This window comes from Motacilla alba, chromosome 1A (assembly GCF_015832195.1).
Source record: "Motacilla alba alba isolate MOTALB_02 chromosome 1A, Motacilla_alba_V1.0_pri, whole genome shotgun sequence".
Taxonomy (NCBI): Eukaryota; Metazoa; Chordata; class Aves; order Passeriformes; family Motacillidae; genus Motacilla; species Motacilla alba.
The window spans coordinates 427,399-449,410 of NC_052031.1; the positions used below are offsets into that span (position 1 = coordinate 427,399).

Here is a 22,012-nt window from a genome sequence, read left to right on the forward strand (position 1 = left end):
CACGAGGGCGCTGCCGGGGGAGCCTTCTCACGATGCCAACTGCCCTTAAACTGGGATCCGGGTCTTTGTAAGCAATGTCTGTGTATTATGTGTAAATATGAGGGACAAATTTGAAATTACTGCCTTTTCCCTGTTTATTTTTCTGAGTAATTCCAGATGTACTTTAGTCTCTCTACTGTCAAAACTTTTATATTGTAAATCTGATGCTGGTGGCTTTTTTGGTTATTTTGGTTTTTTTTTGGTTTTGGTTTTTTGTTTTGTTTTTTTTTTTTTTTTTTTTGTAAAAAAGCGACCAAAAAAGAAAAAAAAAAAAAAAGAAAATAAGAAAAAGGAAAAAAACTCTGCATCTCTCTATGTTGTCAGTTTTAGGCTGTAAATTCCAACTATCAATAAAAGCTCAAAATTCACGTGCCAGTGCTGGGTTCCTCCATGCTGCAGGACACGCTGAGGGGGCTCTGGGATGGTGGGGGCCAGGAGCGGGGCTGGACTCCTGCTGGAATCATGGAACCCCTGAGGCTGGAAAAGCCCTCCCAGCCCCCGCTGTGCCCAACCTGCACCTTGTCCCCAGCCCAGAGCCCCGAGTGCCACCTCCAGAGTGCCCTGGACACCTCCAGGGATGGGCACCCCAAACCCCCGGGCAGCCCCAGCCAAGGCCTGAGCCCTTTCCATGGGGAGATTCCTGCTGGCCCAGCCGGAGGCCGCTCCCTCTGCTCCTGTGGGGCCGGAGCGGTGGCAGCTGGAGCAGGAGCGGGCGGGACAGAGCAGAGGTTCCTGTGCCAGGATCCCCGGAGCCCGTCCCGTGCTGGCCCGAGGCTCTGCCCTGCGTCCCGGCGCTCAGCAAGGCAAAAGGAGCGTCTCTCATATTAATTTTTTTATTAAATTCGTTAGTTTTCTCTTTATAGAATAACCTTTTCCTCTAGGCACAAATACAATACAAGGACTCTGCATGTTTGACACAATGTACAGAAACTTCAATAATCTACAACTGCTGGGGTAAGTTACAAAACCTCCGTGTGACACCTGCGCAGCCGGGGGGTGCAGAGGAACGGGGCGACTGTACAAAGAGCTCTGCGCCGAAATAAAACGCTGCACTGTAAAAACGAGACGGGTGGAGGGGCCGGCGGAGCTGGGGGGGTCAGTCCTGGGGGTGCTGGGGGGTCCCGGGCGGCAGTGGGGCCCTGTGACCCCACGGTGCCCTCTGGGGCCCCCCACGCCGAGCCCCCAGTTCACACCAGGGCGGGGACGGGGGGGCGGCAGGAGCCGTTCGGTACCGAGAGCCACCCCCACACCGAGGGGCAGCAGCAGCGGGGGACAGCGGGGCTGGGACAGGGACAGCAGGGCTGGGACAGGGACAGCGGGGCTGGGACAGGGACAGGGACAGGGGAACAGGGACAGTGGGGCTGGGACAGGGACAGCGGGACTGGGACAGGGACAGCGGGGCTGGGACAGGGACAGGGACAGCGGGGCTGGGACAGGGACAGGGGGACAGGGACAGGGGGGCTGGGACAGGGACAGGGGGACAGGGACAGGGACAGCAGGGCTGGGACAGGGACAGGAGCTGCTCCCCTGGGCCCCCTGGGCTGGGCACAGGCAGAGCACAAAGGGGGCACCCGGGGGGGGTTGGAGGGAGGAGAGCCCTGAGGGGGTGGGGGTGTGTGACCTGTGCAAAGGAGAGCCTGCAGAGACCAGGTGGCACTTGCAGGGCCACTGCCCCAGCCCTGTCCCAGCCCGCGTGGCTTCAGCCAGAGGGGACCCTCATCCCGGGGCTGGTCTGGTCCCCACCCCCCGGGAGGGGACAGAGGGGCACCCAGGAGGCTGCAGCATTTGGCACCGCCCGCAGGGAATGTGCCCCCCGGGACAGCCAGCCTGGAGGCAGAGACTGTCCCTGCCAGCACAGGGACCCCAGCAGGACAGGGACCCCCGGGCCACAGCCCCAGGAGCCTCCTGCCACGGCCACACCCCCCCAGGGACACGGAGCCAGCACCTGCAGCATCCCAACATTCCCAGCATTCCCGTTCCTGCGCACAGCTGGGAGCGGCTCCAGGCTGGGACACGACACGGGATGGTCCCGGTGCTCCACGCTGTCCCCCTGTCCCCTCTGCCATGCCCTGAGCTGCAGGGCTCCGTCCCTTCTGCCCTCCCTGAGCTGCAGGGCTCTGTCCCCTCTGCCATCCCTGAGATGCAGGGCTCCGTCCCCTCTGCCATCCCGAGCTGCAGGGCTCTGTCCCCTCCGCCATCCCTGAGCTGCAGGGCTCTGTCCCCTCCGCCATCCCGAGCTGCCGGGCTCTGTCCCCTCCGCCATCCCGAGCTGCAGGTCCCGGGTCCCGGCTCCGGCGGGGCGGGAGTGGAGCCCAGGACTCGCTCCCAGGCCGGGAGGGGCAGGGCAGGTTGCGGGGGGCTCTGGCAGACATGCGGGGGGCAGGACGAGGGGGCAGCTCTGCCTCCCGAGCAGCGGGGGGTGGGGGTGGGGGGTGCAGGACCCTCTGCCCAGGGAGCCGGAGCGGGGCTGGGGCACACGGAGGACACGGGGTCACGACACGGCTCAGACGGGGCCGGGGGCGGGCCGGGGCCCCCGCCCGCTTCAACGCGAGGAATCCCTCCCTGCGCCACCCCAGCCCGGACACGCCCGTCCTGCCCGGCGGGCGGGAGGAAGGGCCGCTCCTCCTCTCCCTCAGTCCCGGGCTCGGCCCGGAGCCCGGCGCTGCCTCTGCTCCCGCTGCGGGCCCGGCAGCCGTGCCTGGAATTGCGGCTCCGCTGAGCCGGGCTCACGCGTCCGACAGGCAGCTCTGGATGCGGTCGATCCACTGCTGGGCCAGCTGCACGTCCTGGGCGCAGAAATTGTAAACTCGTTTCGTCGTCTTCAGCTGCGGGCAGAGAGAGGAGGGGCTGAGGGCCGCGCCCGGGCAGCGCTCCAGGGCCGCAGTTGGAGCCCGGAGCGACCGGAGCTGCCCAGAGCCAGCCCCTGGGGACACTCACGTCGAAGAAAGCTTTCTCATCCACCGTCTTGGGGGCCCCCATGGTGGGGGTCCCCGGGGTGATGGACTCCACCTCGGCCAGGTCGATGACGCCCTTGCACTCCGTGTCCATCCGGCTGTCGTAGTACCGCAGCTGCGGGAGAGCCGCGCTCAGGGCGGGCACGGGACGGGGTGGGACGGGATGGGGACAGAGGGACAGGACAGACAGGACAGACAGGACAGACTCCGGAGCCCACCCGGTACCTGATGTTTTGTTTTATCCAGCACAAACCACCGAGACTTCCAGGGTTTCATGAAGGCGCCTTTCTTGTACAGAGACCCCTCGTAGGATCTGCGGGGCAGGAAGGGGCCGGGACAGCGGGGTCAGGGATGGAAACCCACCGGGACCCACGTCCTGCCCCCCGGGGGGGACCCCCCTCCTGCTGCCACCACGCCCAGCCCACGCCCAGCCCCGCCTGCCTGTTCTCGCTCTCGGACATCTGGAACTGGCTGTAGAGGGTGGAGGTGCTGCGGCGGCCGCCCGGCTTCCCGCTGGACGGGGTGGAGGTGCTGCTGGTGTCGCTGTCCAGGCTGAGGTTGAGCGTGGAGCCCACCCCGCTCTCCTGCAGGTACACGCCCAGCGAGCGCCGGTGGTGGGACAGCCCCGATGACATCAGCAGGGAGCTGGGGGTCTGCGGGACAGGGACAGCGTGAGGGGGGGCTGGGGCTGAGCTCCAGCAGCAGCAGAAGCAGCAGCACAACCGTCAGAAGCACAGCAGCAGCACCCAGAAGCAGCACCAGCCTGCCATGCCCTGTCACACCTCTGTCACGGTCCTGTCACAGCCCCTGCCACACCCTGTCACACCATCACAGCCCCATCGCAGCCCTTGCCACAGCTCCGCCCACACCCTGTCACACACCGTCACACCCTGTCACATCCTGTGACAGCGCCTGGCACAGCCCCGTCACCCCATCACCTACCCTGTTGCCCTCCTGCCGCCCCTCCGTGCGCTGGGACGCTTTCACCTTGTCCCACGTGTCCTTCCAGCGCTCCGGGACCTGCCCCAGCTCCATCTCCAGGTTGTGCAACTCCTGTGGGGGGGAATTCCAGCATCAGCCGCGGAGGGCACAAACCCCCTGGGGCCGCTGTCCCTGTGCCGGGGCAGCTGTCCCTGTCCCGGGGGCTGTCCCTGTCCCTGTCCCCGTGCCGGGGCTCTGCCGGGTGCCGTCCCGGGGCAGCGACGCCCACCTCGAGCAGCTTGGAGATGGCGTCGGGCTCCACGCGGCTGCGGTTGTCGTAGCAGGGCCAGATGATGCGGCGCTTGCTCTGCGGGGCCGCCGTGTCCTGGCGATCCGGCTCCTCCGCCGGCTCCGGCTGCCCCTGTGCCAGCTCCCAGTCGTACGGGGGGCCCTCGGACAGCGTCTCCTCCGTGTAATAATCCCACACCTTCAGGTTGGAGATGTTGCTGTACGGCCTCAGCACCTGCGGGAGGGGCGGGGGCGGCTCAGGAAGGGACCGGGGCCGGGCTGGACATTCCCAGCCAGACCAAGGGGACAGCGAGTCCACATGGGGAGATGGGAGCGTCCAGCCTGGAGAGGGAACGGCTCCAGGCAGAGCTCCGAGCCCCTGGCAGGGCCTGCAGGGGCTCCAGGAGAGCTGCAGAGGGACTGGGGACAAGGCCTGCAGGGACAGCACCCAGGGAATGGCTGCCAGTGCCAGAGGGCAGCCATGGATGGGATCTTGGCCATGAGGAATTCCTGGCTGGGCTGGAATTGCCAGAGCAGCTGGGGCTGCCCCTGCATCCCTGCAGTGCCCCAGGCCAGGCTGGACACTGGGGCTGGAGCAGCCTGGGACACTGGCAGGTGGCCCTGTCATGGCAGGGTGGCACTGCAGGGGCTCTGAGGTCCCTCCCCAGTGGACAAATCCCAGCTCCAGCCGCTCCTGCAGGGAGGATCCCGGGGTGCTCCCAGTCCCCTCCAGGTGCCCCCAGCTCTCACCTCCCCGTCCTCAGGCGCGTACAGGTAGTTGAAGAAGATGGGAGCTTTCTTGTTGAGGCGGTCGATGTAATCCCAGATGGATTTGGAGACCTGCTGGCCCTTCCGCTCGCCCTTCTCCTCGTACAGGAGCCCTGGGGGACAGAGGGGACGCCGGGTGTGACGCGGGCAGGGGCAGGTGCTACCCCTGGCCCCGCACGCCGCGCTCACCCAGCTCGATGCGCTCGTAGTCCGAGTCCAGCAGGAATGTCCGGAAGCGGTTGGAAATGTAGTGGTAGCTGAGGAACTTCAGGTAGTACTGGCTGAACTCGAACTCCATGGGGAACTGCAGGTGGATCTGCGGAGAGCCCCGGGACGGCTGGGACGCACACGCGGGCTGGGCTGGGCCCCCCGCCTGCCCCGGGGCACTCCCAGGGCTGGGGGGTCCTGCTGCAGACCGGGGGGCTCCCGCCGGGTGCTCAGAGGGCACTCAGGGGTCCCAGTGGACACTTGGGGGTTCCAGTAGGCACTGAGGGGTCCCTCTGGGTGCTGGGGGTCCCACTGGACACTCACGGACCGGGGGGCACTCAGGGGTCCCCCCGGTCACTCGGGGGTCCCCCGGCCCAGGTCCCGGGGCTCACCTGGTGCACGCAGTCCAGGAACTGGAGGAAGATGGGGGCGAAGCCGCTGCTCTGCCCCGCCAGGGTCTGGGCGCCGCGGTGGCTGAAGCGGTGGCCGAAGGACAGCCACTCCTTCTCCACCAGCAGCCGGAAGCCCTCCAGCGTCCGGTAGTAGGGGTCGGACAGGAGCTGCACCAGGGACACCACCTGCGGGAACAGGGAGCTCCAGGGGCTGCGGGGACAGCGCGGGGCCGCCGCGGCCGGCGCCGGGCTCTCACCTGGGTGGTGATGTCCCAGCCGTCCTCCAGACTGACCAGCACGGACGAGCCCGTGTCCAGCAGCTCCACCACCAGCACCGAGATCTGCAGGATCTTGTGGATCTGCCAGGGCAGGGCCACGAGTGAGGAGGGCACAGGGAGTCCCTGGGCTGGGTGTGGGGGCACTGCCCCCTTCTCTAGAAGGGACACTCGGGGGCCACAGGGGCCACCACCCTGTGCTCGGACACGGCGGCAGCGGCAGGGACAGGGGACCCTCACCCCTCCCACGGCTCCACACTGGACCAGTGCCCCTGGGCCACTGCCTCTGCTCCATCCTGGCACTGCCCTGGCCCAGCCCCTCTGGAGCACAGCCCGGCATTCCTGGCTGGCAGCTCTGTCCAGCACCACGGAGCTGAGCTCTGGATTGTCCCACCCCTGTCCCTCACACCCCGCTGCGTGTCCCCAGGGTGTCCCAGTGCTGCTCTGCACGGGGCACTGGAGCCCATCCTCGCTCAGAGCCCCAGGGGAGGGCAGGGCCAGGCCCTGGCTGCGGGTGACTGACCTGGGACAGCCACTCCGACTCCTCCAGGGAGCGCAGGTAGGCCACGCTGGGGTCGCTGGAGGGGCAGCCGGGCACGCAGGCCTTCATCAGCTTCTTGAAGCTGGCCTTGACCTGGCGCACGTCGAACACCTCGATGGGCACCACCTCCCAGTGCTGCAGCGGGTCCGGCTTCACGCCCTGCCGAGGGACAGCACGGCCTGGGCTGCCCTGGGTGGCCTGAGCCACTGCCACCCTCGGCATCAGAGTGCTTTGGATTGGAAAAGCCCTCGGAGACCTCGGAGTCCAACTGTTCCCAGCACTGCCAAGGCCACCACTGGCCCCATCCCCAAGTGCCACATCCACACAGCTTTGAAATCTCAGCAGGGATGGGCACCCCAAAGCTCCTGGGCAGCCCCTGCCAAGGCCTGACCCCTTTCCATGGGGAAATTGCTGCTGATTCCACCCTGAGCTGCCCTGGCCCAGCCTGAGGCCGCTCCCTCTCCTCCTGTCCCTGCTCCCTGGGCACAGCCCGACCCCCCCGGCTGTCCCCTCCTGGCAGGGACTTGTGCAGAGCCACAAGGTCCCCGTGAGCCTCCTCTGCTCCAGGCTCAGCCCCTGCCCAGCTCCCCCAGCCCTGCTGGGGCTCCATTCCCAGCTCCGTCCCTCCCCCGAGGTGGCGGTGCAGGGCGTGTCACCTTCAGCTGGGACTTGTCGCCGATGATGTAGAGCGAGGCGCGGTGCTGCCGCAGGAAGGAGGGCTCGGCGGGGGTCCCGTTGTGCTGTGTCCCCAGCAGGTCCTTCCCCGCCAGGCGGGACCCGATCTCCACGTTCAGGGCGTAGCTGCTCATGCGGCCGCTGGCGCGGATGCTGCCCCACTTCCCTGCGGGACCGGGACCGGGTCAGGGCGGGGCCGGGGCTCGGGGGCTGCGCCGGCCCCACGTCCCCAGCCGGGGGGCCGAGCCGTCCCCGCAGCCCGGCCCGGGGGGCACATGCCAGGGAGGTGCTGGGCACCAGGTTTGCTTTGGCTCCTTGTCCCTCTGGGCGCTGCGGGGATTCCTGCCCGCTGGATTCCGACCCCGCTGGCTGGCTCCGTGTCTCGTCGCTGGCACTGTCACACCCCTCTCCAGCGTCACCGAGACCTGCCACCCGCACCACAGCCCTGCCACCTGCTCCACAGCCCTGTCACCTGCTCCACAGCCCTGCCACCAGCTGCGCCCCGCCCCGGCAGCACCGCCCGGCACCGCAGAGGCCCAGGAGCCCAAAGCAAACCTGGCGAGGCTGCCCGGTACTTACCGTGCCCGTGGCACACCTGGGGGGCTCGGGGTTACTGGGGTTACTGGGCGTTAGTGGTGAGGGGCAGGGGGTGGGAGTGAGCAGTGAGTGAGTGGGGGGTCAGTGGTCAGTCACAGCCGGCCGGCTCGGGCGCTTCCGTACCTCGGGGCGTCTCGCGGCCCTTCGGCGACGCGCACTTGGGGGTGGACAGGGTGATGACCCTGGCTCTGTGACCCAGCCCTGGGGGCACAGGACGAAAGTGACCTCAGCAAGGGACACGGAGCCACGGACGGGGAATGGGATGGAGGCGATGGCGCCGGGGCTGGGGCCGGACCCTCCCTCCCTCCCTGAGGCTGCGGCTCAGGGGAACACCTGCTCTTCCCAGGGAATCATCACCTGCTCTTCCCAGGAGATCATCACCTGTTCTTCCTAAGGAATCACCTGCTTTTCCCAGAGAATCATCACCTGCTCTCCCCAGGGAATCATCACCTGCTCTTTCTAAGGAATCATCACCTGCTCTTCCCAGGGGATCATCACCTGCTCTTCCTAAGGAATCACCTGCTCTTCCCAGGGGATCATCACCTGCTTTTCCCAAGGAATCACCTGCTCTTGCCCAGCAATCACCTGCTCTTCCTAAGGAATCACCTGCTCTTCCCAGGGAATCATCACCTGCTCTCCCCAGGGGATCATCACCTGCTCTTCCCAGGGAATCACCTGATCTTCCCAAGGAATCACCTGCTTTTCCCAGGGAATCACCTGATCTTCCCAAGGAATCATTACCTGATCTTGCCTAAGGAATCACCTGCTCTCCCCAGGGAATCATCACCTGCTCTTCCTAAGGGATCACCTGCTCTTGCCCAGGAATCATCCGCTCTCCCCAGGGGATCACCTGCTCCCCCCAGAGAAGCATCTACTCTACGAGAGCTGCCCGGGGCTGGGGGTCTCGGCGAGGCCCCCAGGCAGCGCCCCCGCCCCGTCCTCACCTCCGCGGCTCAAAGTCCCAGGCCCTTCGTCCTTCCCTCCCATCACCTGCTTCATGAGCGATCCCAGCTTAGGCTGCTGCCTCTTGTCGGAGAAATCTGCAGCACCAAGAGAAGGTCAGCTCCGAGGCCCCGCTGGGCTCCGAGGCCCCGCCGGGCTCCCGAGGCCCCGCGGAGCCGGGGCAGGGGCCGGGAGGAAGCGGCAGCAAGCGGAACCCCGGGAATGCAAAGCCAGCTCGGGAAGCAGCGTCCAGCTGGAGCCACGGAAAACCAGTGCCCGGGGCAGCCCTGCAGGAGGGGCTCGGCCCCCGGCCCACGGTGGGGCCACCCTGTGCCAGCCCTGCCAGTCACCCGGGCCCCTCAGAGCCGGGCTGAGCCCCCTGCTCCGGCCGCGCTCTGGACACGTCCCCTCGCAGCGGGGAAAGGCCTCGGAGGGGCTGCTGGGAAGATCTCTGCCTTCAGGATCAGGGAGCCCCCAGCCCCTGATGTGTCCACAGTGATGATGGGTGGGACGATGGGACAGGACGGATGGCACCGGGACAGGACGGATGGCACCGGGACAGCACGGATGGCACCGGGACAGGATGGATGGCACCGGGACAGCATGGATGGCACCAGAGTGTGGCGGGGTGGGATGGAGCTCTGCCCTGCAGGAAGGGCCAGCGGGGACGGGACAGCTGGGATGGGACAGTTGGGAAGGTCTGGCTGGCAAGGGACAGCTGGGCACAGACTTACCGGGGGTCCCCAGACTGACCCCGGCACCACGCATGGGGGACACGCAGTGCTGAGATCCTGGTGGGAAGGGTCTGTCCCCACCGGGCCCTGGACAGTGCCCAGATCCCAGCACAGGCTTTGGCTCCCAGCACTCTCAGCTCCAGGGACACTGGGATCCCCAAAGCTCCCAGGACTCCCAGCTCCAGGGACACCAGATGTCCCAAAGCCCATCCCCACCCGCAGCCAGGGAGACCCAGCTGGAGCTGGGGGCTCTGGGGAGGCTGTGCTGCCTCCCGGGATGCGGGAGCCCGGAGATCAGCTCCCTTGGGATGCAGAGCAGGAGCCGGGGCTGGCAGGAGCCCACCTGTGCCCCCTCCCCTGTGTCCCCTCACCTGCACTGCTCATGTGAGCCGAGGTGAAGCCGCTGAGGGTGTTGCGCCCGCCGGCGTCCGAGTAGTGGGGCATGGAGTTGATGACGGCCTGCAGGTACTTCTCCTGCTCCAGGCTCGTGGAGTCCGCCTGCGAGGGGCCTGCAGGGGACACCAGAGCGTCACCTGGATACACCCAGGCTGTCACCACCCGGAACCAGGACACCTCTGAGGGTAACCACCCAGAGCTGGGAGACCCCCGAGCGTCACCGCCTGGAGCTGGGGAGTCCCCTTAGTGCCACCCCCCAGAGACAGGGGACTCCCAAACACACCGCACGGAGCTGGAGACCCCAAAGTGTCACCGCCTGGATCCTGGAGACCCCCAGGTATCACTGCCTCAAGCCAGGAAGACCCCTGAGTGTCACCACCCCAGAGCCAGGGGACAGCTCAGTGTCACCCCAGAGCCAGAGACCCCAAAGCATCACCACCTGAGCGAGGGGACCCCTGAGTGTCACCACCCCGACCCAGAGGACCCCTGAGTGTCACTGTCCAGAGCCAGGGGCGATCCCACAGCCCCAGCTCCGTGTCCCAGCCAGGGTGGGAGGGTCACCTGGGGTCGGGGCGTTCTGGGACTTGAAGAGGCCGACGACGCCCTTGCCGTGGAGGCCCCCGGAGCGCAGGAGCACGGCCTTGGTGCGGGAGTTCCTCCAGCACACCACGGGGAAGCGGCTCTGGCGGTAGCAGCGCGAGATCCGCTGGATGGTGTTGTCCTGGATGCTCTGCGGCACGATCAGCAGCCCGGGGTAGCTGCGGACACAAACCCCGGCATGGCACGGCTCTCCTGAGCCGGCTGCGTTCCTGCTGTCATTAATGCTGAGCGGCGACTCTGGAGCCAGCCCTGAGCACCCTTCCCCACACACCCGACTGCTCCTCGGACCACCAGATCACAACTCCGAGCTGGCTAAAACCAGCCCTGACAGGCTGCACTCAACAAAGCCCGAGGGAGTTAAAGGCTGGACACCTGGGAGCCATGGCCCTCCAAGGACACCAGGGAGTCACCAGGGCTCACAGTCATCCAAGGACACAATGGAGTGACCAGGACTCGTGGTCATCCAAGGACACAATGGAGTGACCAGGACTCGTGGTCATCCAAGGACACAATGGGGTGACCAGGACTCGTGGTCATCCAAGGACACAATGGGGTGACCAGGACTTGTGGTCATCCAAGAACATGATGGGGTGACCAGGACTCGTGGTCATCCAAGGACACAGTGGAATGACCAGGACTCGTGGTGATCCAAGGACACAATGGAGTGACCAGGACTCGTGGTCATCCAAGGACACAGTGGAATGACCAGGACTCGTGGTGATCCAAGGACACAATGGAGTGACCAGGACTCGTGGTCATCCAAGAACATGATGGGGTGACCAGGATGACCAGGATTCATGGCCCCCCAAGGACACAATGGAGTAAATGAAGACAAAGGAAACACCAACAAAGACATTTCAGCCTCAGTGCTGGAAACTCCCCGTGCAGGAAAAACAAGATAAAAACACTGGAAAATTCAGACTAACCATGGGAAGGGAGAAATCAATAATCAACAGAGGGCAGAACAGGGATTAATGAAGAGCACTGGGCAACTTAGAGCCAATGAACGTTGGCTTGAAGTGTGAGAAGGTTGTGGGGGGGTGCAGGCTGGGACTGGGCTGGCCAAGGACAAAGCCACGCTGGCGCCAGGGGAGGGTTTACTGATCCCGGTGGCTCTGGGTGTCCCGGTGATGCCGGGATCCGCCGGGATCCGCGGGGCTCCGTGCCCCGGGCGGGCTCACCTGCGGCAGATGGCGTACATGCGGTTGACGGTGGAGATGCGGAAGGGCTCGTTCTTGGAGCGGGTCAGGCTGCTGCTCAGCGTGCCCAGCCCCAGGCGCTGGTAGTCGCGGCAGCAGGCGCGCTCCACCACGTGCGTCATGGTCATCTTCTCCGACGGCCTCATGGTGCTGCTGGGCGTCAGGGTGCTCCTGTCCAGCTCCTCCGACACTGCGGGGACACGGCGGGGCTGGGACGCCTCGGTGCACGCAGGCGGTGTCCCAGAGCGGCAGGAGGGGATGGATGGGTCGGAGCAGTGTCCCACCCCGCTGCCGTCACCCATCAGCCCCAGGAGAGTCTCCAGCCAGCCCAAGCCCTCCCTCCCCGCTGGGCTCTCTGCCTGGCCCCACCAGCAGCCAAGGGCTGCGGCAGCACCGGCAACCGGGACGTGCTCCCACCCTGCTCCCACCGCAGGGACACCAGGACTTCTCCCGGGTGCCACTGCTCCCTGGCCTCCCCAGGGACATTCCCAACCTGAGATCTCGTCCTCGTTGTCCTCGGGGAAGTGCTGGCTGCCCCGCTGCTCCCAGGCGGGCGGCGTGTACTTCTTGCGGGTCACGTACTGCCGGCCGATCGTCCTCTTGGCGTTCTTCACCAGGTTCTTGGACAGCGTCCTGGGCGCGCGGGCAAGGGCACAGAGGGACAACGCTGTCACCCAGGCAGCCAGGGCCACGAGCAGCCCTCAGCCCTGGCGGTCACTGGTGTCACCTGCCAGCGCCTTGGGTCTGCAGGAGCCCCAGCTCCTGCCATTCCCAAGGGATTTGGGGAGCTGGGGAGGTGGGATGGGGCAGTGCCCCACCCTCTGGATCAGAGCTGCCACAGGCAGAGCTCCAGCTCATCCCAGGGGAGGCTCCAAATCACAGCAAGAGACAGGGATCCAGCACAGGGACCTGGGGATCCACCACAGGGACATGGGGATCTACTGGGATCAGCATGGCAGGGAGGGATCCACACTGGGGATCCACGGCAGAGACACTGCCAGCCAAGCCTGGGCTCAGGGCTGCAGCCGGTGCTGCAGGACAATGTCCCCAAGTCACCCAGCACTACAAGACAATGCTGCCCAGTCAATCAGCACTGAAGGACTGTGTCCCCAAGTCACCCAATGCTGCAGGACAATGTCCCTGAGTCACCCAGTGCTGCAAGACCATGTCCCCAAGTCACCCAGCACTATCTCTGAGACACCCTGTGCAAAATCAGTGTCCTCGAGTCACCCAGTGCAGGAATAACGTGTCCTCAAGTCACCCAGCGCTGCAGGGCCATGTCCCCCAGTCACCCAGCACTGCAGCACTGTGTCCCTGGGCCACCCAGAGCACGAGCACTGTGTCCCCAAGTCACCCAGCACTGCAGCACTGTGTCCCTGGGCCACCCAGAGCACGAGCACTGTGTCCCCAAGTCACCCAGCACCGCAGCACTGTGTCCCTGGGCCACCCAGAGCAGGAGCACTGTGTCCTCCAGTCACCCAGCACTGCAGCACTGTGTCCCTGAGCTACCCAAAGCAGGAGCACTGTGTCCCCAAGTCACCCAGCACCGCAGCACTGTGTCCCTGGGCCACCCAGAGCAGGAGCACTGTGTCCTCCAGTCACCCAGCACTGCAGCACTGTGTCCCTGGGCCACCCAGAGCAGGAGCACTGTGTCCCCAAGTCACCCAGCACTGCAGCACTGTGTCCCTGAGCTACCCAAAGCAGGAGCACTGTGTCCCCAAGTCACCCAGCACTGCAGCACTGTGTCCCTGGGCCACGCAGGCCATTGGAACCCCTCCTGTGGGACACCTCCTCAGGCAAGGGATGCCACTGCAACAAGCTCCCACTTCCCAGGGTGACCCGTCCTTCCCAGTGTGACTGTGGGGCTGGGGACACTGCAGGACAGGGGACATCTGCAGCTCTTTGGGCTCCACAGCTCCTGCCAGGAGGGGACAGCCGGGGGGTCGGGCTGTGCCCCAGGGAACAGGGACAGGAGGAGAGGGCACAGCCTCAGGCTGGCCCAGGGGAGGGTCTGGGGGGATTTTGGGGAAATTCCTCCTGGAAAGGGCTGTGCAGCCTGGCACAGGGGTGGGGTCCCCATCCCCGCAGGGCTTTAAGAGCTGTGTGGATGTGGCACTTGGGGACGCGGGCAGTGCTGGGAATGGCTGCAGTCATTGTCCCACAGGGCTTTTCCAAGCCTAGGGGTTCTGTGATCTCCAGCAACGCAAGCCCTGCACCAGGATGGGCCTGAGCAAGGAGGGCTCAGCTCGCCGTGTCCCCTTCCCAGAGTGCCCCCAGCCCGGTGGCTCTGCCGCAGCAGGGACAGGAGGGCGAGTCCCAGAGGATGAGGCACATCCAGGTGTGATCCCTCTCCTGGCACAGGTACCTGAGCGAGGGGTTCTTCTCCTTGGCCTTGGGCTGCATGGCCTGCTTGGGGGACTGGCCCACGGTGAAGGCGAAGGTGCCGCGCACGTGCTGGGGGTAGCGCAGCTTGTGCAGGTGCTTCCGGAAGATCTCGGCGCTGTCCGAGGCCACCTCCTCGTCAAAGGCGATCTTCAGCAGCTGGGGGGCACAGGTGGGGGGTGACAGCAGGGTCAGGTCAGGGACAGCCCTTCCCATGGACCAGGGCAGAGCTTGGATCCACCCAGGAGCACCAGGGACCCAGGCTGGACTGAGAGGCTGCCCTGCCTCTCCCTGCGCTGTACCATTCCCTTTCCACCCTCCTATTCCCTTTCTGCTGTACCATTCCCTTTACTCTGTCCCATTCCTTTTCTGCTGCCCCGTTCCCTTTCCCCTCTCCTATTCCCTTCCCCCTGTCCCGTTCCCTTTCTCCTGCCCCATTCCCTTTCCCCGGCCCCGTTCCCTTTCCCCTGCCCCGTTCCCTTTCCCCTGTCCCGTTCCCTTTCCCTGGCCCCGTTCCCTTTCCCCTGTCCCGTTCCCTTTCCCCTGCCCCGTTCCCTTTCCCCTGCCCCATTCCCTTTCCCCTGCCCCGTTCCCTTTCCCCTGCAGTCTCCCCTCCTGCTCCTGGCTGTCCCCGTGCCCGGCAGGTTTGGGAGCTCTCTCCCAGCCCGGGGTCCCACCTGGAACGTGCAGGAGCGCAGCTGCAACCCCTCCTGGATGAACTGATCCGCCTGGGCCTGGATACTGATCTTCTTCTCTTTGGTCAGCGAGGCGATGGGGAAGGACCGGATCACCACCTGCTCCCCCACTGGACACGGGACAGGAAGGGGTCAGTTCCATCCCTGCCCCGGCCCCCGGGCAAGGCCAGGCCACCCCAGGCCACCCCCGGTGTCAGTCCCACCATGGACATGGCTCCAGGGGACACAGCAGCCAGAAACAACCAACCCTGCTCCCCAGGGATCACCAACCCTGCTCCCCAGGGATCACCAACCCTGATCCCCAAGATCACCAACCCTGATCCCCAGGGATCAACAATCCTGATCCCCAGGGATCACCAACCCTGCTCCCCAGGATCACTGACCAGCCCCCTGCTCCCCAGGATCACTGACCAGCTCCTGCTCCCCATGGATCACTGACCAGCCCCCTGATCCCCAGGATCACCAACCCTGATCCCCAGGATTACTGACCAGCTCCCTGCTCCCCAGGGATCCCCAACCCTCCCCCCTGCTCCCCAGGATCACTGACCAACCAACCCCTTGACCTCCAGGGATCACTGACCAGCTCCCTCTTCCCTAAGCATCCCCAACCCTCCCCCCTGCTCCCCAGGAATCACTGACTAGCTCCCTCCTCCCTAAGCCTCCCCAACCCTCCCTCTGATCCCCAGGGACCCCAACCCTCTCCCCTGCCCCGAGGGACCCCCCCTCTCCCGCGGCCGCAGCCCCTCACCCAGGGGGTCCGTGGGGGTTCCCTTGAAGATGATCCTGTAGGTGGTGAGGAACACGGCCCCCTCTGCGGGGAGCAGGGGGGGCCCCCCAATGCTGCCCCCGGCCCCCTCCTCGCGCCCGTCCGGCATCAGGTACACGCGGAGCCCCTCCATCACACACTCCTCCCCCAGCAGCAGGGTGGGCCGCAGCAGCTTTGGCTGGGGGAACAACGGGGGGCTCAGGCCCGTGGAAGGGTCTCACAGCCCCCCCGGCCCTGCTCCCAGCCCAGCAGGGCATCCCTACCTTCTGGATGGGAGGAAGCCTCTTGCTCTCCCTGTGCACGGCATCCAGGGTCTCGATGTGCATCTGCACGATGTCTGTGGGACAGGGGGTGAGTCCTGCCCTGCCCGAATCCCACCTGTGTCCTTGCCCAAATCCCACCCTGTCCTGCCCAAATCCCACCTGTCCCTGCCCGAATCCCACCTGTCCTACCCAAACCCCACCTGTCCTGCCCGAATCCCACCCCATCCCTGCTCGAATGCCACCCGGACACTGCCCGAATCCCACCTGTCCTGCCCGAATCCCACCTGTGTCCCTGCCCAAATCCCACCTGCCCTGCCCAAATCCCACCTGTCCCTGCCCGAATCCCACCTGTCCTACCCAAACCCCACCTGTCCTGCCCGAATCCCACCCCATCCCTGCTCGAATGCCACCCGGACACTGCCCAAATCCCACCTGTCCTGCCCAAATCTCATCCTGCCCCGCTCAAACCCCACCCTGCCTTTCCCAAACCCCGCCTGCCCTCTCCCGCTGCTCGCTGCAGGGTCCCGTGGCCACCCCGGGGTCCTCACCCGGGATCATGACGTGCAGCCCCTTGAGGTGCTCGTTGGTGACGCCGCTCTCGGTGCACACCTTGTCCACGAAGCGGTTGATGAACCTCACCACGGAGTTGGCCACATCCGAGCTCTCGGCGTCCTCGAAGCCGCTCTCGGTGTCGTAGCTCTCGGCCACGCTGCCCGCGATGCTTCCCGAGGGAAACGGGGAAGGGTCAGCCCAGGAGAGCCCCGGCCAGGGGCCACTCCCTGCACGGAGCCGGGAGAGCTCCCACTCCTCATACGGTCCCAGGGGAGCTCTCCTGGGTCTGTGTCAGACCTGGGAGCTCTCACAGACCCAGGAGAGCTCCCATTCGTGACAGAAACCCAGGAAAGCTCTTACTCCTGGAAAAAGCCGGGAAAGCTCCCACTCCTCTTAGGAACACTGGAGATTTCCTACTCCTGATATGATAAGCAGAGCTCCCAGTGCTGATACAGACCCAGGAGAGCTCCCACTCCTCACAGGAACACAGGAGAGTTCCTACTCCTGATATGATACCAGGAGAGCTCCCACTCCTGGCAGAGGCCCTGGAAAGCTCCCTCCCACTCCTGACAGGAGTCCAAGACTGCTCCCGCTCCCAGCATGGACCCAGCAGAGCTCCCACTCCCAGAAACCCCCCTGGGCACCACAGTCCGCCTCAATCCTGACATGATCCTGGAATCCCGGCACGGCTGGGATTGGAAAGAACCCTCACAGGGGTCCAACCCTGCACAGCGAGCAGGGCCATCTTTCCCTGACAGCAGCCTGGCACACCCCACGAGCTCTGTCCCAGCTGGGGTCACCCCGGTGTCCCCAGCACCTGTTGGTGACGAAGCTGTTGCTGACGCTCTCCACGTCGCCCAGGCCGGAGCTGCGGAGCAGGCGGTTCTTGCTGGTGTCCAGGGGCAGCAGCAGGTAGCTCATCCTGTTGGCGTAGTGGATGGCCTGGCTGAACACCGTGCTCTCCTCCTTCTGGATCAGCTCCTGCTGCTTCTCCCGGCTCATGGTGGGCCACAGCCGCAGCTGCTCCGACGCGATCTCCAGCGCCGACTTGGCCTCCGGCGGCTCCTCCGCGCTCTCCTGGGGCAGGGGAGAGGGATGGGGCTGTGCATGGACAGACACACAGACAGGGGACAGGGATGGGGCTGTGTGCATGGACAGACCCACGGGCAGGGGACAGGGATGGGGCTGTGTGCATGGACAGACACACAGACAGGGGAGAGGGATGGGGCTGTGCATGGACAGACACACAGGCAGGGGAGTGGGATGGGGCTGTGCATGGACAGACACACAGACAGGGGACAGGGATGGGGCTGTGTGCATGGACAGACCCACAGACGGGAGAGGGATGGGGCTGTGCATGGACAGACACACAGACAGGGGAGAGGGATGGGGCTGTGCATGGACAGACACACAGGCAGGGGAGTGGGATGGGGCTGTGCATGGACAGACACACAGACAGGGGACAGGGATGGGGCTGTGTGCATGGACAGACACACAGACAGGGGAGAGGGATGGGGCTGTGCATGGACAGACACACAGACAGGGGACAGGGATGGGGCTGTGCATGGACAGACACACAGACAGGGGACAGGGATGGGGCTGTGCATGGACAGACACACAGGCAGGGGAGTGGGATGGGGCTGTGCATGGACAGACACACAGACAGGGGACAGGGATGGGGCTGTGCATGGACAGACACACAGGCAGGGGAGTGGGATGGGGCTGTGCATGGACAGACACACAGGCATCTCCCACAGCTGGGGTGCACCCCTCGTCCTCAGCTGAGCAGGCTGCCCAGAACAGGCAGCTGGGCTGGAATTGCCAGAGCAGCCTGGGACACTGGCAGGTGTCCCTGCCATGGCGGGGTGGCACTGCAGGGGCTCTGGGGTTCCCACCCAACTCATTCCATAATCCTAGAAGTCCATGATGAGCTCCAGCCCTTTGGGAAGAGCTCTCCTGGGCCACCTCCCACCTGCTCCGCGTGGTTCTCCTCGGCGCTGTCCAGGTAGAGGGCCCGGATGTGGTTCTGGACGTCGCAGTAGAACATGGCCTCCCAGAACTGGATGTTGGTCCACACCACGTGCTCCTGCACGCAGCTGTAGGCGAACTGGGTGATGCCAGGGCTCAGTTTCTGTGGAAGGAGGTGGAAAAGGTCCATCTGGAGCTCCCCAAAGGAGGGGAAGGATGTGGAAAAGGTCCACACAGCCTTTGTGCTGAGCTCTCCACTCGGGTGTCCCTGCTCCTCCAGCCCGCCACTGGGAAAGCCCTGGGCAGCAGGAGGGATGTCTGCACCAGAGCTCCTCCAGCACTCCCTGAAAATTCTCTTGCTCAGAGCCCACCCAGAGCCCAGAGGCTCAGCCCAGCCCAGCCTGACCAGGGGATCAAGCTGGCATTCCAGAGCAACCCCCTTCCCGCAGGTGTTCCAGCCTCCCTGGGAGCCTCGGGCCACTCTGGGCTGGGTGGAACGTTCTGGGCAGGAGCCGTAGGCTGACAAGCCCCGAGGGGACACCCGCTGCGGCCTCTGCCACCTGGGGGGACCCTGAGGGCTCCAGGGTGGGGACGCTGCGGTCACTCACCCTGCAGAAGGCGGTGACCAGCGGCAGCAGGGCGGCGGCGATGCCGTGCTCGTCCATGGCCGTGCAGTCCTGGGGAAGGAGCGGGGTGACCAGGGGACATCCCCAGGCTGACCCCTGCCGCGTCCCACGGGAAGAAGGAGCCCCCCCAGCCCCGCCATACCTGGAGGCAGCAGTTCATCATGCGGATGACGAAGTCGAACTGCTGGTGGTCCAGCACGGCGCGGTTCTGCTGCACGTGCAGGTGCAGCTCCTGCGTCAGGCAGTGCCGCGCCGCCCGGCCCTTCATGGCGCGCAGCACGGCCGGGAACAGCTGCGGGAACGGGGCTGGTGGCGTGGGACAGCACAGGGCCCGGGCAGCCCTGCTCCCGCGCCAGCGCCGCGCGACGCGCTCGGACACGGAGGCAAAGCAGGGCACAATCCCAGGGGTGGCCAGGGAGGAGGGGAGGAGCCAGGGAGATGGAGCAATGGATTGAGCTGGTGTGGAGCCACCAGGAAAAACCCCAGGAACGCCAGGAGGGGATACGTCACTGTCAGTGGTGGCATGGCAGCGCTGGGGAATGGTGGGACTTGATGGTCCCAGAGGGAATGCCAGTCCAAACGGCTCCATGGCCGGTTACTGAGGTGGGAGTGGGGCTCTGCTCCAGGGAACAGGGACAGCAGGAGAGGGAAGAGATTCAAGCTGGGCCAGCGAAGGCTCAGGGGGGACATCAGCAGGAATTTCCCCATGGAAAGGGTGGTCAGGCACCGGCACAGCTGCCCAGGGAGGTTTGGAGTGCCCATCCCTGGAGGGATTTCAAGGCCGTGTGGATGTGGCACTTGGGGACAGGGCCAGTGGTGACCTTGGCAGTGCTGGGGATAGTTGGACCCGATGGGCTCAGAGGAATTTTCCAACCTCAGTAACTCCGTGATTCCACAACTTTTTGACCCTAAGCCAAGCAGCAGGACGTGGGCACAGGACAGGGAATGTCCTCTCCATCCACAGAGGTCACTGGCCCCGCATCCCCAGCCTCCCTCACCTTTTTGGCCTCCAGCATCTTGTTCTCGAAGACGTAGGAGATGCAGTTCCTGACCACCTCCAGGCGCCGGGCGCTGTTGGCCAGGGCGTTCCCGTTGCGCTCCAGGATGGCAGCTGGATGGAACAGACCCTGGTCAGTGTGGGCAGGGTGGGACTGGCACCCTGGTGGGGACACCGTGTCCCCCCGCTCCCCGTCACCACGGGGCCTTGGCGGGTGTTGGGAGCCCCTGGGGAGCTGAGACCTCAAGGGGGTCAGTGCTGCCGTTTCTCCACGTTTTACTCCTGTGGTGTGACCCAGAACAGGGTCCTCCTGTGCCCCACCTACCCATGGGGTGTCCCAAGGGCACCAACAGCCCCCCAAAGCAGGGTCTCCCTGACCCCCACACATCAATGGGGGTCCCAAGGACACCATGGCGTCCAGCAGCCCCCCAGGACAGGGTCCCCTGTGTGCCACACATCAATGGGGGTCCCAAGGGCACCATGGCGTCCAGCAGCCCCCCAGGACAGGGTCCCCTGTGCCCCACACACCGATGGGGGTCCCGAGGGCACAATGTCCTCCCACAGCCCCCCAGGACAGGGTTCCCCGTGCCCCACGTACCAATGGGGGTCCCGAGGGCCCCATGGTATCCAGCAGCCCCCCCCATGCCCCACACACACCAGTGGGGGTCCCGAGGGCTCCATGCCCTCCCCACAGCCCCCCAGGACAGTGTTCCCCGTGCCCCACACACTGATGGGGGGTCCCGAGGGCCCCATGCCCTCCCACAGCCCCCCAGGACAGGGTCCCCCGTGCCCCACACACCGATGGGGGGTCCCAAGGGCACCATGCCCTCCCACAGCCCCCCAGGACAGTGTTCCCCATGCCCCACGCACCGATGGGGGTCCCGAGGGCCCCACGCCCTCCCACAGCCCCCCAGGACAGGGTTCCCCGTGCCCCACGCACCGATGGGGGGTCCCGAGGGCACCATGCACTTCTTCTCAGCCTTGACGGCGGGCGGGGCCGTCTGCAGCTTGGCCGTGGCCTGGTCGATGATCCACTGCACGGTGCCCTCGTCCAGGTGTGGGAAGGGCTTCTGGTGCAGGCGCAGGTGACAGCCCTCCGTGGGCCTCTGCACCTTGTGCATGGTCACCGCGGGGTACGGGTTCTCCTGCGGGGACGGCTCCTGCTCAGCCCCGAGGTCACCGCGCGTCCCCTCCCGCGCAGGAGCCCCCAGCCAACCCCCTGCTCCGCTCCCAGCTGGGATCTGCACGCCCCAGGATCTGCTCCCCAGCCCCCAGGGATGCACAGCTGTGGCACAGCCATGAGCCCAGTGCTGGCAGGAGCTCCATCCCAGCCAGTCGAGGCTCCCGGGGGGCACTGCTGCCTTCAGGTGCTGCTGGAAACCTCCGGGGGAGGTTCAGGGTGGACATCAGCAGGAATTTCCTCCTGGAAAGGGGGGTCAGGCCTTGGAAGGAGCTGCCCAGTCCCCATCCCCAGCAGTGTCCAAGGAATTCCCAGAGGTGGCACTCGGGGCTCTGGGCTGGGGATAAGGTGGGCACTGGGCACAGCTGGGGCTGGATGGGCTGGGAGGGCTTTTCCAACCTCAGGGATCCTATAAAACCAGGGAATCCCACTCCCAGAACCTCTGGGCACGTGAGGATGTGCATCACCACACGTGACAGCACAAGGAGGGACAGGATCTGTCACCAGGAGCTTACGGAGGGAAGACAGAGTGAGCGGGACTGCACCCAGGCTCTCCCTGCCCCATGTCCCCCAGCACACTCCCACCCTGCCCGGGGGCTCCAGGACTCACATTTTTGTAGAGTTTCTCTGCCAGCTCCTTGATGTGCCTCAGGATTTTCTGCTTGTTCCCCTCCTCCGCCTTCATGCGCTTCACCTCGTAGGCCACGAGCTGGGGAGGACAGGACAGGGGTGACAGGAGCAGCTCCAGGGCCTCTCCCAAAGCCCTGGGAGCAGGGCCACGCAGATCCCGCTCAGCCCTGCAGATCCCACTCAGGCCCACAGATCCCACTCAGGCCATGGCAGATCCCGCTCAGCCCATGGCAGATCCCACTCAGCCCTGCAGATCCCACTCAGCCTTGCAGATCCCACTCAGGCCATGGCAGATCCCACTCAGCCCTGCAGATCCCACTCAGCCCCGCACATCCCGCTCAGGCCATGGCAGATCCCGCTCAGCCCATGGCAGATCCCACTCAGCCCTGCAGATCCCACTCAGCCTTGCAGATCCCACTCAGGCC

At 65.4% G+C, this 22,012-nt stretch overlaps 1 protein-coding gene across 6 annotated transcripts in view; it reads right to left on the bottom strand.

Moving 5' to 3' along the window:
• Positions 1 to 2,249: 2,249 nt before the first annotated feature.
• SBF1 (SET binding factor 1) overlaps positions 2,250 to 22,012 on the bottom strand; it is a 72,080-nt gene continuing 52,317 nt past the window's right edge. For 2 of the 6 annotated variants that reach the window (XM_038154483.1, XM_038154482.1), the window contains 28 exons: positions 21,568 to 21,666; positions 20,718 to 20,922; positions 19,779 to 19,891; positions 18,923 to 19,072; positions 18,763 to 18,831; positions 18,159 to 18,317; positions 17,004 to 17,263; positions 16,183 to 16,355; positions 15,635 to 15,708; positions 15,354 to 15,549; positions 14,588 to 14,715; positions 13,894 to 14,069; positions 12,022 to 12,161; positions 11,511 to 11,718; positions 10,291 to 10,487; positions 9,705 to 9,842; positions 7,042 to 7,226; positions 6,368 to 6,544; positions 5,827 to 5,928; positions 5,570 to 5,755; positions 5,160 to 5,286; positions 4,953 to 5,083; positions 4,204 to 4,437; positions 3,936 to 4,046; positions 3,435 to 3,646; positions 3,219 to 3,306; positions 2,977 to 3,108; positions 2,250 to 2,864 (listed from right to left, as the gene is read on the bottom strand). In XM_038154483.1, the coding sequence (XP_038010411.1) occupies positions 2,766 to 2,864; positions 2,977 to 3,108; positions 3,219 to 3,306; positions 3,435 to 3,646; positions 3,936 to 4,046; positions 4,204 to 4,437; positions 4,953 to 5,083; positions 5,160 to 5,286; positions 5,570 to 5,755; positions 5,827 to 5,928; positions 6,368 to 6,544; positions 7,042 to 7,226; positions 9,705 to 9,842; positions 10,291 to 10,487; positions 11,511 to 11,718; positions 12,022 to 12,161; positions 13,894 to 14,069; positions 14,588 to 14,715; positions 15,354 to 15,549; positions 15,635 to 15,708; positions 16,183 to 16,355; positions 17,004 to 17,263; positions 18,159 to 18,317; positions 18,763 to 18,831; positions 18,923 to 19,072; positions 19,779 to 19,891; positions 20,718 to 20,922; positions 21,568 to 21,666 (4,269 nt within the window). In that variant the 3' untranslated portion in view covers positions 2,250 to 2,765. Of the gene's footprint in view, positions 2,865 to 2,976; positions 3,109 to 3,218; positions 3,307 to 3,434; positions 3,647 to 3,935; positions 4,047 to 4,203; positions 4,438 to 4,952; positions 5,084 to 5,159; positions 5,287 to 5,569; positions 5,756 to 5,826; positions 5,929 to 6,367; positions 6,545 to 7,041; positions 7,227 to 7,780; positions 7,859 to 8,601; positions 8,698 to 9,704; positions 9,843 to 10,290; positions 10,488 to 11,510; positions 11,719 to 12,021; positions 12,162 to 13,893; positions 14,070 to 14,587; positions 14,716 to 15,353; positions 15,550 to 15,634; positions 15,709 to 16,182; positions 16,356 to 17,003; positions 17,264 to 18,158; positions 18,318 to 18,762; positions 18,832 to 18,922; positions 19,073 to 19,778; positions 19,892 to 20,717; positions 20,923 to 21,567; positions 21,667 to 22,012 lie in introns of all 6 variants that reach the window. The other 4 variants (XM_038154480.1, XM_038154478.1, XM_038154484.1 and 1 more) reach the window with 4 other exon arrangements.